Genomic DNA, 14,270 nt, shown 5'->3' with positions numbered 1-14,270 from the left:
AAGGGTCTTCCGACTTGGCGGAAAATCTGAATTTCGCGCTGGGCCAGGCCCATGTGATTATCAAATTAATCGAACACAACAGGGCCTCCACCGCCGCCACCACCGTGAATTTATTCATAAAAAGTCTGGGTCCCTCACCACCAAAAAATCCCCCGGCGCCGATCTGGAGAGCTCGATAGGGAAATAATCAACCCTCTCGTGCAAAAAACGCCACAGCTAGAGATCGAAAAAAACTTATCGGAAGTTATAACAAAATTTTAAATAGAGAAATTAATAGTCTTTAAAACTCTTAGAGAAAAATCGAAGGTGAAATCAAGGAAGAAAAATGCTCGGTAAATAAACTTAAAAATTCTACTTGTCATTCTAAATAGACGCTTCGTTTTTTGAAAGATGTTACGAGCGGGGTCAGCATGTTCCTTCCTAATGAGTCTTGAAGTATTCGCGGGCACGAGCGCTTTGAAAATTAAAAACTCATTTACCTCCTTTGGACTGAACCTGGCATCCCCAAAGAGCGATTAGACCTTCTTTACTCATAATTGACTTCCGCTCCTATTTTTCTTAGTAGATGCTTAAAGTAAATCAATAATTTCATATTTTATTTATTTAAAAATGCCTCATCAGTTTTAGCGCGGTCTTGAAATGCACCATAGTTTTGTTATTTATAATGTCTTTTTGGAATTTATAAATTTGCTATAGATTGAGTTAATAATTTAAAGCCAAGAAGCAATAGCAATAATAGTTACCCAATGACGAAATTTCAAAATTTAATATAAAGTACTCTAACTATTATCTAATAAATTTGATTGGCCATTCATAGCTTCCTTTAGCGCCATCTTCGCGCATCCGCGTGCTCACAAGTTCCAATTAAAAGCGCGCATATCCGCTCGTGTGCCGCTTCCACTGGCGGCGGAATTTCCACTTTTCAAAAGCAAGCACTTCAGTTTCAAAATATGAAAGAAAGTTTTTTTTTGCTGGAAATTTTGTTTAGCGGCCGGGTCAGGCGCGGTATCTGATTTGTTTACGACCTGGGCGACCTTGGCGACCCGCGTATGCACATTTGTATATATGACGGGCATGGTAGCACGAGTGTAACTTACGCTCTTGCGAGTTTTGAAGATAAACGATAGCGCCAACGTTTGACTTTGTTTTTAAGGATTCTCCAAAACGCTCTGATGACCGAAGACTTGGTCGGAATGTCCTCCGAACCGCGTCTACCCGTCGCGCACAATCCTTTCGACTACACTCAATCCGTCTCCAGCTCTCAACCTTCTCAGCTTCCTCAGCCAGTCATTCCCACTCCTGGAAAAATCGAACCTCTTCTTGAAAGTCCTCAATCAAATCTATCCTTCCCAACCTCTTCAGAAGCAACTGGTGGCCTCTCGTTGAATTTACCGACGACTGGAATGCCTCAACATTCTCAAGCAAGTTCTTCACTCGTTCCTTCTACAGGAATGAGTTCTTTTTGGCCGCCATATGGATCCGCAGCGGGCAATTATGATAGCAAGGTAGATTGAAATCATATCTAGTAGAAAAATAAATTCAGAATTGGTTCGATATTAAACAACCTATTATATTAAAGTCAACTGTTGCTGAGCAAATAATTATTCATTTTTCTCAAAAATAATTTACATATGATTTCTGAAAAATCAAAATTTATCTTCAAGAGCTTCCCATACTCATCTTTGGGCCCCACAACCGGCGACTATTCCTCCCTTTCCTCTGAGATCTCGCCCCACCTCTCCAACTACTACAACTACGCCGCCCATTCTGCTGGCTCCTACCCTGGCATGCCATTCAACACTCCTTTCGGAAATGCATACGGGCAAACTCATGCCGGTAAATGACAAATGAGTCGATAAAACATTAATTTTGTGATTCCAGGAGCCCCAGATTTATATAACGGGCTATCTCCGTGGAGCGATCCGAAGAAAGTTGGGGACCAAAAACCAAGTAAGTTGGATATTTTTAGACAAAAGATTTGCTTATCTTCTGATCCTCGAAGCATTCTTTAATTATCCAGTGCCGGAAACAAGCATTGAACTAATTAGCGCAACGTAATGTGATTAACATAATCAGCTCTGCCACTCTCACTCGTGGATAGTGCAATTAGCGCTCTCATTAGCGTTCAAAATCTCGGAAGAAATCAACCAAACTTTACATCACTTTCCCACGTTAAATACCCTCTGAGCTGTATCGCACTCCTACCTAATGAGGGACAGATGCGCTAAGTTGAACTGGGAAGGAATTAAGAGCTCATCCACGGGGGTTCTCATTAAAAGCAAGACCATTAAAAATCCACCTCGAAAAGAAGGAAGCGTAATTCTCTTCTTTGATATCAGCAGAATCGTGAGAGCGGAGTCTAATGAGTTCTTGTGATGAGTTTGGATAGTTGTGCTTCATCAGGAGTTCGTTAAGTTTCTAACGAGCGAAATTTGTGTCATAATCGGCAAATGGCCTCTTTATAGAAATTACTTGACCGTTGGAGCTCGGTAATAATTGAAGAGAAAATTAAACTCTCGTTTGCTACGTGTAATGATCTAACTCTAGTATTCCCCAGTCAGCAGGTGATTATCAGTGTTCCAACCAATTATACATCGATTCAGAGCCCTAGAGTCACAAATTATTGGAATTTTTAAGGTTCTAAGTTTGTAAAAAGAAACAATTTTTTCTGGGAATCACTTTAGGGCTTCAATTTTATGGTTAACGACACTCTTATTGCCTTTTATATCGATTCTGGTAACCAATAGAGGCAGAACAATAATTTTATGCAAGATGGCGCTATTTTTGCAAATAAAAGACGCCTTTGAGGAGTTCTTTCACTAAAACACAAAATGAATTAACTCAAGCTAGTCGATGAATCCAATTTCAGAAAAAAGCTTCAAAAATGAAGCAAAAGAGTTTGTTATACACTTGAGCCTCCCTTTTTCCAAGAAATTCGTTTGAAATAAAATATCTTCAATATATTTCGTAGTTTTGATGCTTTTTGACTTTGTCTTAAATAATTCTCAATTGAAGAAGAGCTGAATTCATCAAATTTTTTTCTGGGAATCAATTTAGGGCTTGAATTTTACGGTATAGACAGTTCCTTACTTCTCTCGATACTATCGACTTTGGTAATCAATGAAAGCGGAACAGTAATTTTATGCAAGATGGCGCTATTTTCGTGAATAAAAGACGCATCTAAGGGATGATTTTATCGAAAAATAAAATGATTTTGCCTTATATGCTTAACATTGTAGAGATGTATTTGCTGATTTTCTGACAAATAACGATTTACAAAATGAAAACAAAAATTTGAGTTGTATGGTCTACTATCCAAATACCCTGGGCAAGTTTTCTTATCAAAAAAATATTGAAATAAAACACTCATTAAATTTCTATACCTGTTTGACTTTTTTTTAACTTTGTCTAAAAATAATTCTCAGTCGAAAAAAGCTGAATTCATCAAAGTTCCGCCGCAGAGCTGGCCAAATATTTCCAAACATTTGTGCCTCTCTGCCTCTGTGCCCGAATGCACCTGTTCTAATTACTAAAACATCATTTTCGAAAAGAGCGGAACGGCGAGAGAGAGAGCTCAGAACACCAAATCTCGCGTCAAGGTTAATTTAAACACGAGTTTTTTTGTTCTGTAGTATCTTCGCCTGAATGCGCTTGACAAAAATGCGTAAAATTAAATATTAATAGACTAAAGAGATGTTGGTGCCGGCGAGGCGTGCGACACTCTGTCCCACCGCCACCACCAAATCCAGAAACTAATTTTCCCCCGACAGTGCGGTCACGACCACCGAAAGAAAAAAACGACGATTTCTAATATTCGAAAGCAAAGAAAAAAATTTCTAAGAAATTTTTCAATCAAATTCTTTTTGAAAGTTAACTTTTTTCCGTCGAGTTTACTTGTCAAAAAAGGCTCTAGAAAACCGAGAAGCCGCTTGCGGCTTCGAGCAAAGAATTAACGAAAAGCCGCGCTTTGCGCGGCTCAATATTTTCTTTACTCGAAGCCGCAAGCGGCTTCTCGCTCGGGACTTTTTAGATTCTTGAAGGGCAAATGTCAAAAGAGCTTTTTTTCTTTCTTTTTGAAGCGTCCTCCTCATTTTCTCCGTTGGCCTACATTGCTAACTGGCACTTAGGCGCTGGTATAGGTTCAGAAAGATCGAGCCGGGGCCAGGGCTGCCTGTCGATTATCCACTTGTGGTAACGAGTTTTTCCATCCCGTCGCCAACGAGCGCGGCTGCAATTGAATGAGGAGCGAGGCCAGGCGGTGCTCTGTTGCCGCCGTTCTAGCGAAAATGCGAAATCTTCGCTTGAAAGCTGTAATTTTAGCCGCCACATCCGCGCCCATGGAATGCCGATACACTTAGGGAGAAGCTCGTTAGCAGAGATAAAAAGCGGCCTGAGCCCGGCGCACCCTTGAGTGCCACAACCGTACCTAACCGAGAATCATGGGTCAAGATGTCAAGTGGATTGCTTCAGTAGCGCAAACTGAGAAATAAAAAAAAAACAACACTTTTATTTTTTCATTCAATATAAGCCTTACGAGAAATACTGTACTTTCAATTTTTTTTATTGAAATATGATAAATCATAAATAACATTAAAATTGAAAATCACTTTTTTGTAGTTAATAGTGGTCAGCTATAAGCAGCCATTTTGTAATCGAAATATTTTGTGCTCACAATTTTTAAGGCTGTTTTTTATAAGAAAAATGGCCATCTACTGGTAGGTTTATTCCATAAAATTATTGTTCCGCCTTTGTTGGAACTAAAAATCAATGCTTGTTTCAAAGAAAATCTAGCTCCAAACATGAAATCATCAATTTATCGCTTTTTTTCAACTATTCTTTTAGGAACGAAGGCACCAGGATCGAGACGACTGCGAACTGCTTACACGAATACGCAACTGATAGAGCTCGAAAAAGAGTTTCACTTCAACAAATATCTTTGCAGGTAAGTTTATTTGGGAGTTTTGGTTGCGTAATAATCGCCTCTAATGGTGAATAGTGCGGCGCTAGAATGATAATAAATCAAAGTGAGCTCAATTAGGCGAGCTCGTTTGAGGTGGCTAGGACCTTCAAATCGCAAAAAATGACCCGTTGTGATTAAAAACTCATTCACAAGTAATCACGAGTAATGCCTTCACGTCTTGCGCTGAAATGAACCCACCTTAATCACTCCAGAAGGGAGATATTAGCGCTTGATTGATCTAGACACGTTTATTCCGGTCCGGAATTTCCGGAAGTCTGTGGTTTAATCCTTTTATTTATAAAGAGAAGGAGGCTTGGAGCAGGAGTCAGTACTCTGAGACAGTACATGAGGTCAATAAATAACATCTCAGGGTTGATAATCTGCTTTTTGATTATTAAACCAAAAATCTTGTTGATTCTTGTTTCATTTTATCCATTGACATCTTAGTTATAAGTTATAACTTAAAACGGAAAAGTGATTGCCAGAAAAATCATTTTTCTTTTATATGATCCATGTGATCTTTGGTACTTCTAGTGGTCCAGCTGCAGGAAGTGATCCCTTATCGATCATTACAAGCTATTATCTGAGGTCTTTATCAGCGCTCCCGGATTCAAAGATTTTTAACTTGATAAAAATCCTTCTACAAATCAGTAAAACGCATCTTTAGGCCGAGGAGAATCGAAATAGCCTCAATGCTTGATCTGACAGAAAGACAAGTAAAAGTCTGGTTCCAGAACAGAAGAATGAAGTACAAAAGGGAGCAACAATGCAAAACTAACAAGGACGGAAGCATGGAGCACGATGACAAGTCCGATCCCGATCTTTCTGGCGACGAACAGGTCAGTTTTTTTTTCTTGAAAGAAGGAATTGATTTCAATTTATCAGAACGGAGAAAACAGCGTGAAATCCGAAAAGGCCGAAAATGTCAAAACCGAAGCGCTTTCCCCATCTCAAGTATCCAACTCTTTGGCAGGGATCAACGGAGAAGCGTCCCAAGGGGCCACTCCAGCGAGCAACACTGTAACTCCCACTGACGAAGTCAAAACCGAACAGCCAGATGACCCGCTCCCAAATAAGTCAAATGTCGAGACAGCTCATCCTCAGCCAGCGCAGATTACGCCATCTTGGGCGCAGCCAGTTCCACAAGTGAGATCGAAAATTATTGAAAACAACGAAGACTAACAATTTTTCCTTAGTCTTGGCCACCAAGCTCATCTTATCCCGAAGCATTCCAGAATCCGTACACCAACTCTACTGCCTATCGAGTAAGGATGTCGTCAAATAATTGATGAGTAACATCATATTTAAGCCTTATGAAGATGCGATTCGACCTTGGGATATGCCAGACACATTTTCAAGACCTCCAGTGTAAGTTTTCTTAGAATGAATGTTCAAAAATTTCTCTTAGTGCGGATTTTGAATAAATAATAAATGACCAAAATTTCCCTTTTCTAGTGCAACATTCAACAACCAAGAAAGCCAGTTCAACTAGCCAACTAGTATTACCGTCGACCAGACTATTTTCTATAATGACTGTACAAGACTTGTGCCTCTCGGATCGAATAAAAGCAAGATACTGCCATATTTCTTATCTTTGACCTATACATGTGCATAGTTTCTATTGATTTCTTGGCCACAGCAGACTCAATAGTCGTAGAATAGTATAAATTTATTGATGATATGATGGAGAATAAGTATATATAGCGAACCAAAATCTTCTATTCATCTAGTCTTAGATACTGTTCCTGCTGATTCTGTTGCGTTTGATAGCTGTCCTCTGGCCCGTCTAGAATTCCATCAGTTCCATCCTGAAATGGGTAGCATTGACCTTTTGCCAGAGACGGGTTCGATCTACCTGGTTTGGCGTGAATTGATTTGGAATTCCCTGATCTGGATCAATGTAGCCATTGGCAAAATTAATTTGAACACCTTCTTTGTAATTCTCGTAGCTAAAAACCTGTCACCAAATCGATCTTCGGCGAAAAGATGATTAAGCTTTCAAAATATTAAACTTGCAGCAAGCAAGTAGCAGCATTGACTTTTCAAGAGCTGCTACTATTGGCTATAGAAATGAATCGCTGGTCAACTAAAGACTTACACGAAAAAGCCAGATGATCCCCAGGCGGCAACGGCGAGGAAAAGGAGGAATAAAGATGAGTTCACTGCTGATGTATTTGGCGGGTTTTCGTCCATGGCAGCCCATCGGATCGCGCATATACTGAAATAGAGTTGAATTAAAAGGACGTCATGACGTAGTCGACAATATCAATCCTAAAATTGATAGTTTGTTATCGCTTATTTATCAAGTTAAATATACAAAAATTTTTAATGCAAAATGACATTATGGTCTTTCAAGAGTCTTACAAGAAAGTCATAAAGAAAGAAAACACCAATCCACCAGTCAGCCCTCCTTCAGCAAGAATAGCCTTTTTCCTCTTTGATACAGAAGTTATTTTATTGAAGAAAACGTCGAGCACAATTAGCAAAATAGAAAGCAGCAGTGCTTAAATTCACTTTCTTAAAAATCTCAATAAAATAACGAACCGAAGACAGAGAAGAATTTCATTGCGGAGCAAAGACTGCTTGTTGGTCCAAAGGCACATCCTTCTTCGTGGATAGTTTTTGATGAGCTGATTGTGAGAAATAAGGATATGCCAACACATAGTGCTCTGAAAAGCCTGTATTTTTCCAGGGGTTTTTTGGAGGCCTACCTGACCCAAGTTCTTGGTTTGTGAATATAAGCAAAAGGGTCAAAAGCATCGCCTCCTAGTCCTCCTCCATACGCACCTTCGGGCATATACTGCAAGAAACTGTAATTCAAGCACGGAAAAGCTATAAACTTACTTGTGAGTTCATCCTTCAATCTTTCTCTTTAGCAAAAATAAAAAAAAACTTATCTGAAAAAAGTAAGTGTGAAGCAATATTTATTTAAAGATGGAAATCGATTCGGGCACACTCCGCACGCCAAAAGGTTTGCTGTTTGACATGATGCAGCTTCAGTGCACCCTCAAGTGATAAACGCCTGTCGATTTTATATTGAAGCATGTACCCTTAATTTCGGTCGCCAGTCTAAAAGTGAAACGTGCCCCTATGGATTAGGGAAATCAGCGTCATCGAGGTTTGCCACTTTCAGTTATTAAAAGAAAAACAAGAAGGGGAAAAGGTTTATATCTTGAAGTTCATCAAATTTTATTTCATTCTAGCTCAGTAAAAGAACTGTTCAGGCTCTGGTAATTTTTCGGTAAGCATAAAGTCGCGGCCCTTTAAATATTATTTATGAATGATAATTATAAAAGACCTCACGTAGAATAAGAATAGCCGCCTATTATTTGATGGTCGAGCTCTCTCATTCTTCTGCCCGGAGTGAGCTCAACTGGTTGTCCGCTAAACACGGTAAGAAAGAAGTTTGTTGTAAGAAAATTTCAAATAATTTACCTGCACCATTTTATCCCAGTTTCTTTTTTAGAATAATCCGCTCTTGTGAACCCACTCATAATTCTAAAAAGCTGTAAAAGAAAGAATGATGACCCTTTCATACGATGTAATAGGAGTTTTTTTGTTAGAGAGGTTTCGAATTATGACATGTTCTCCATAATATCCATTGTCAATTTTCTGTTCACGAAGAAAAGAAAATGTCAGTTTTAAAATCGGGCATCCAATCGTTAGATTTTTCTGAATTATTATCCGCCCAAGCTCGTCGTAAATTTCGTCTGCACAGATAAATGCATCAGGAACATTAGGATTCGCCAGGTCCGAACCTGATTTAATGATTTATAGACAACTTTTTCAGTGGAAAACTTACGTAAAATTGCGCATTTGGTTACTCCTCCTCCTACATACTCGACGCTCAGATTTTTCCTGTTATTATCTTCAGATGCTGCTCTTGACTCTTCGTTTTCGTGGACCCAGAAAATCGATCCGTAGGAATGATCACTTTCGATAACTCTGAAGGGCGAGTATGGAAGTGTGGCATTTTCTGCCTCGCAAATTGCTTTGGCTTCATTGTACTGAACTTTTTCCTGGTGATGCCTTCCTTGAACCACTAGAGAGATATTTTATTCCGCCATAAGCAACTTCTTTTCTATAACTTTCCTTTTCCATCAATATAAATTTTGAGATCCTCTTCAATCTTCTTAATCCGTCTTTGTGTCAACTTGCGACTATTACTGAAAAAATTCTGTCTCATCGTCATTTTCTTGGTGATAAATCTTACGGTCGAAAGAAAAATGCGAATGGGTCTTCACCGTCGTAAATTGATAGTTTTTCTGGAAGAATGAATTGTAAAATCACAAAGACGCTAGAAAGATTTAGGCTCAGTTTGGATAAAACTCTTACAGGGACGCGGTGATTGTAAAAAGAAAAATGAACGAGGTGAGATTATTTTTTAAAATCATTCTCTGCTCGGCAAAACCTAAATGCCAAGTGATTTGGAAATGTAAAAAGAAGTTGAAGAATGCCAAACATATCGAAAGGTGTACGATGTACACTGTACATGTTAACAACATGAACAATCAAAATGTTTAGAAGCGTTGTTCATAAAATCCATCGATGAAAATGTTTTCTTATGCAACCTTGTACAAGAAGAAACTTTGACGTAACGAAGAAATCAAGAACCTTGATTCAAGTATGAAAATGGTAAGGATCAGTGCTTTATTAACAGTTATCACGAGGAATAAGAAGACTCTTCCTTCAGTCACGAATGCAAAGAAATTTTCTGAATAAAATCTTAACTTAGAAAATTCATGTTTCATACCGATCAGCTTTTGAGCTTCCATGAACAACAATGAATTCACCATCGGACCACATTATTCCCTGCGGCGTGTCCGGTTGTCCTTGGCACCAAGGAAAACCAGATTTATTGGGGAGATCTTCTTCGAACTGGTAACCAATCTGTCTCGATCGAACCGAAATAATACCGTTATTGTGAAATTCTCCGAGGAGTTTTCTGTTGTCCACTATCCATGTTTTGTTCTCATAAAGATAATTCCAGAGATGGAATTCTTCGAAGAAAGTCGAGTTGATTTTCAACTGCTCGCAATTCACCTTATAATCGTTGACGATTTTCACTCGATTTTCATCGTCGAATACATCATTTTTACAGACATACTTTTGGAATAAAAATTAAACGATCTTTGCAAATTACCTGTAATATACCTGATGATCGTTTCGTCTAATATCAAAACTAGAATATTTGGAATTGATATTTTCCTCAAGATAGATACAAGTATCATCTTTTGACTCATACCACTGCGCAACACTAATTGAAACTGTCGCGTTATCATGCATTGAAATCTCCTTGAGCCGTTTTAATGCTTCTAATAGTCTTGAATCTTTGACCAAATTTTCATCAGCAACCTCAATCCAGTAATCATGCCTTATATTGTTTGGAAATTCAACAATTTCATGCGGAAAGTGTGCATTGTTTTCTTCGCAAAACACTTTTGCCTCTTTTATATGCATTGTTTCTCCAATAAGAGCTCTCGTTTCTTAAGATTATAGTAGTTTCTTAGCTCACTGGCGACGGTACCTTTCCCCGAAACGATGACACGGACGGTTGTTGAAATTGGAAAAGTGGAAAAAATATCCTCTGCGAGTTCTTTCATCTTAGAACTCGCCGCTGTTATCTTTTCATAAGCAGTGAAAGACATCAATCCAATGCTGCAACAAAAAATGAACGAAATGCAAAAGCCATAAACAATGCTCTCTCGAGATGCTCTCATTTCGAAATGCTTACTCAACGAAGAATCCACATGAAACTGCTTATGTTGTCTTCATGTTCGTTTATCATGCTTAGTGAACAAGAAATATTACAAATCTTACATATTATAAACATAATATTGATAAGAAGAGTAATGATTATCGGGGGTATTGGCTTATCTTACTGTTGTCAATATTAAAATAGAAATGAATGATTCTCAGTCAAAGGTTTAAACAGTAGAGTCGATCCATTTTAGTTTGGGATGCACAGGAATGGCCTAAAATTTGTTATATGAAGTTCATTGCTATTTTTGTTTACCACTTAGCATGTGAGGTTCCATCGACAACGAGAAATTCAAAGGTTGACCATAAGATTCCCTGCGGCTGAGCAGGTTGACCGGGGCACCAAGGAAATCCAGTTAAATTGTGGAGATTTTTATCAAACTCATATCCAATTTGTTTCGAAAAAGGAGCGGAAAGAACAGGAGATATGTAAAGTTTTCTATTTTCTGTTATCCAAGTCTTGTTTTCGAACTGATAGTCCCAAAGCTGATGTTCCTCCAGGAATGTTGAATTAAGTTGTAAGAGCTTACAGTCGACTTTGTAGTCGTTGATGATCTTTACTCGATTCTGATCGTCAAAAACGTCCTTTTCGCAAATATACTGAGCAAAAGAACGCTTATTAGAACAGTTGATCTATGGCTTATTATGTACCTGGTGATTGAGTTTTTCTTGGTCAAAGTTTTTCCATATTAATGGCTGAATATTGTCAATCACAAAAAGACAATTCTTGTTAGTCATGAGCGAAACAGTAACATTTTCATGCGACGAAACTTTTTCAAATAATTCCATTGCCTCCAAGAGCTGAGGATCACGAACTTCATTTTTATCATCAACTTCGATCCAATAATCATGGCTTGTGTTGTTCGGAAATTCAAGTTTTTCAGTCGGAATGTGAGCATTTTTTGATTCGCAGAAGAGTTTCGCTTCATCGTAAGTTTCAGCCTCTCCAATTAAAGCGCTTATTTCTTCAAAAAATAAGTTTTTCGAATAAATTAATAAAGTTACCTTTGCCAGAAATCGATACTTGAAATTTTTTCGTTATTGAAAAATTGGCAAACATATCCTCAGTTTCTCTCAGTTCTTGGTTCTTCGCAATTAAGTGTTGATAAGCAGTAAAAGATACCAATCCAGCGCTACAGCAAAAAATGATCGATATTAAAAAACCATAGATGATGCTTGTCGAAGAAAGACCCATTTTTATTTGATTTAATCGAAGAACTTCTTTCTCAAAAATGTAACTGAAAAATGAAGACATGCTTTATTTACTCGAGTTGAAAAAAAGACATGTCAATACATTTTCCATGGCGAGTTCGCCAAACTAGCGTTCTATATATTCGACATATTGATAACGGCAACAATATGAGGGGCTTCATTGAAGGCTGAAATATATAACGCGTGAAAATATTAAGACTGTATTTGTCGAAATTAAAGGAGCAGTATGATGGTGTAGCTTTATTTTTGCGAAGAGCTGAATGCGGGATAATCGACTGCATCAGTCTGGAAGGCAGAGAAATTTCCTAAATATTATTTTGCAAAATAAATATTATTCGAAATGGCAGGTTAACCGATTAAATTTTGAAGCGTTGTCCACAACGACAAACTGATCATAAGCCCAAAAGATACCTTGAGGTTGGTCTGGCTGGCCTTCGCACCAAGGAAAGCCAGTTTTATTTACGAGATCTTCTTCTATCTCATATCCGATTTGTCTAGAGATGACAGAGATGATACTGTCGTTGTGAAACTCTCCTGATAGCTTTTTGTTAACAATCACCCAAGTCTCATCCCTTTGAGAAAAGTCCCATAGTCGGTACTGATCCAAGAAAGTCGCATTGATTTGAAGAAGATCACAGTTTACTTTGTAGTCGTTGATGATTTTTACTCGATTTTTATCGTCGAAAACATCGGTTTTGCAAACAAACTAATAAATAATTTCATTTTCCGATTTTTATGGTGTCTAGTTTACCTGGTGATCATCGATCCTTCGATCAAAGTCACCAAAGATTGAGTCTTGAAGTTCCATGTGGTGGAGGTAGATGCAAGTCGAGCGTCTTTTTTCTGGAAGCGCTAACTGCGAAGAAAATTCCATTATGATAGAAACAGCAGCGTTGCTGTGCGCCGAAATTTTCTTGAAATGTTCCAAAGCCTCCAAAAGCTGCGGGTCGTGGAGTTCATTTTCAACCTCCACCTCGATCCAATAACTATGGCTTTTATTGTTCAGAATGTCAAGTTTTTCATGAGGAAGTTGGGCGTTGTTGGCTTCGCAAAACAATTTGGCACCGGTGAAATGCTCAGCTTCCCCAATCAAAGCTCTGATAACTTAATTCGTTGATTGAAGTGATGGTTTTTGGCCGTTACCTTTTCCATCTGCAATGACATCGACAAATTTCGCTAATGTAAAATTCGCAAAAACATCTTCCGATGTTTCTTTCATCTCAAAATTATCCTTATTTATCTTTTCAAAAAAAACAAATTAAGATACCAATCCTCCGATACAACAAAATATCAGAGCTATTGAAAACCCGTAAAAGAAGTTCTCTCTTGAGGAGCTCATCTCAAAATTGAATTTGAAGCTTTGTCGAAATACAAGTGGTCATGTTATGTTCAGTCGACGAGAAAATGAATTTTTATTTCTTTAATTATTTTACAATCGAACATGTTACATGTTACATCTTACATGTGCTTTGATATATTTACTTTTCTTCGTTAGTTACTTTCTATCCTTTTACAGAAAATGCTTCTAAAAATGGTAAAAGTGCTGGCCTATTTCATTTTAATGGCGTTGAGCGGCATTTTTTACAGTTAAAAATCAGCATAATCGTAATACAATCCTCTTACGTAGCCTAACGATCCCGGCACTGCTCCTCGTATCAGGCAGCTCTCAATTTCTCAGTCTTTCAAAACAAACAAGATCTTGAACTCAGAATAATCGCAACAAAGAAGGATAAAAAAATGGGTTCGAGCTGTTCAAAAAATAAACTTTGCTCGAAAGGTCAGGTTGAGCCTGCTTCAGACAGAGATAGCTTGTGCACTCAAACTGACATTCAGCTCAATCTGCCTAAAATTAGACCAGGTAAAATAAAACGTAAACATTTTTGAACTCATTCATCAGAATCTGAGTCCTGAAAAATCATAAAATTAGGCCAGTAAATAATCAATCATCGAGACGATTCATTGTCTCAGAATTTTGATGTCATTATTTTTTGAAATGAGCGTTTTATGATGACCGAATAAGTTTTTGCGGACAGAATACGAAGATGAATAATCAATAAATTATTGAATAGAAAAATATTTTCTAAAATGTCTTTACCGGTGTATTTTTTACCTATATTTTTTTTAAATATGAGAGTCGAAAATTTCACATTTGACTTTGCTGGGAAAATATTTAATTTAACGCGGATGATAAAATTTGAATAAAAGCCAATACTGATCCCAGCCATTTCATTTCTCCTGGTCTAACCTGCCGGAAAGTGAGCCTCTGAAATTCAAAAGCGCTTTTGTCTAGCTTCCAAATACCAAAGAATTTCTAGCTGCTTGCTTACGTATGAGTCTG

General features: G+C 37.9%; 2 protein-coding genes across 2 annotated transcripts; one reads left to right on the top strand and one right to left on the bottom strand.

Moving 5' to 3' along the window:
* The first annotated feature begins 4,799 nt into the window (after positions 1-4,799).
* Positions 4,800-6,511, top strand: LOC145711841 (uncharacterized). Its single transcript, XM_081789531.1, has 6 exons — positions 4,800-4,942; positions 5,628-5,799; positions 5,846-6,106; positions 6,157-6,225; positions 6,270-6,328; positions 6,416-6,511. The coding sequence occupies exons 1-6, from the start codon at positions 4,800-4,802 to the stop codon at positions 6,450-6,452; spliced, it is 741 nt and encodes a 246-aa protein (XP_081645657.1). The 3' UTR covers positions 6,453-6,511.
* A 167-nt stretch (positions 6,512-6,678) lies between these two features.
* On the bottom strand, positions 6,679-7,761 carry LOC145711262 (synaptogyrin-1-like). The gene is made up of 6 exons (XM_081788985.1): positions 7,672-7,761; positions 7,505-7,629; positions 7,325-7,463; positions 7,059-7,178; positions 6,816-6,909; positions 6,679-6,768 (listed from the first exon to the last, which is right to left on the bottom strand). Exons 1-6 carry the CDS (start codon positions 7,755-7,757, stop codon positions 6,679-6,681), a joined length of 654 nt encoding a protein of 217 aa, XP_081645111.1. The 5' UTR covers positions 7,758-7,761.
* Positions 7,762-14,270: the final 6,509 nt, after the last annotated feature.

This window comes from Oikopleura dioica, chromosome 1 (genome assembly GCF_907165135.1).
Source record: "Oikopleura dioica chromosome 1, OKI2018_I68_1.0, whole genome shotgun sequence".
Lineage (NCBI taxonomy): Eukaryota > Metazoa > Chordata > Appendicularia > Copelata > Oikopleuridae > Oikopleura > Oikopleura dioica.
This window is presented reverse-complemented; position numbering and strand designations above follow the sequence as displayed.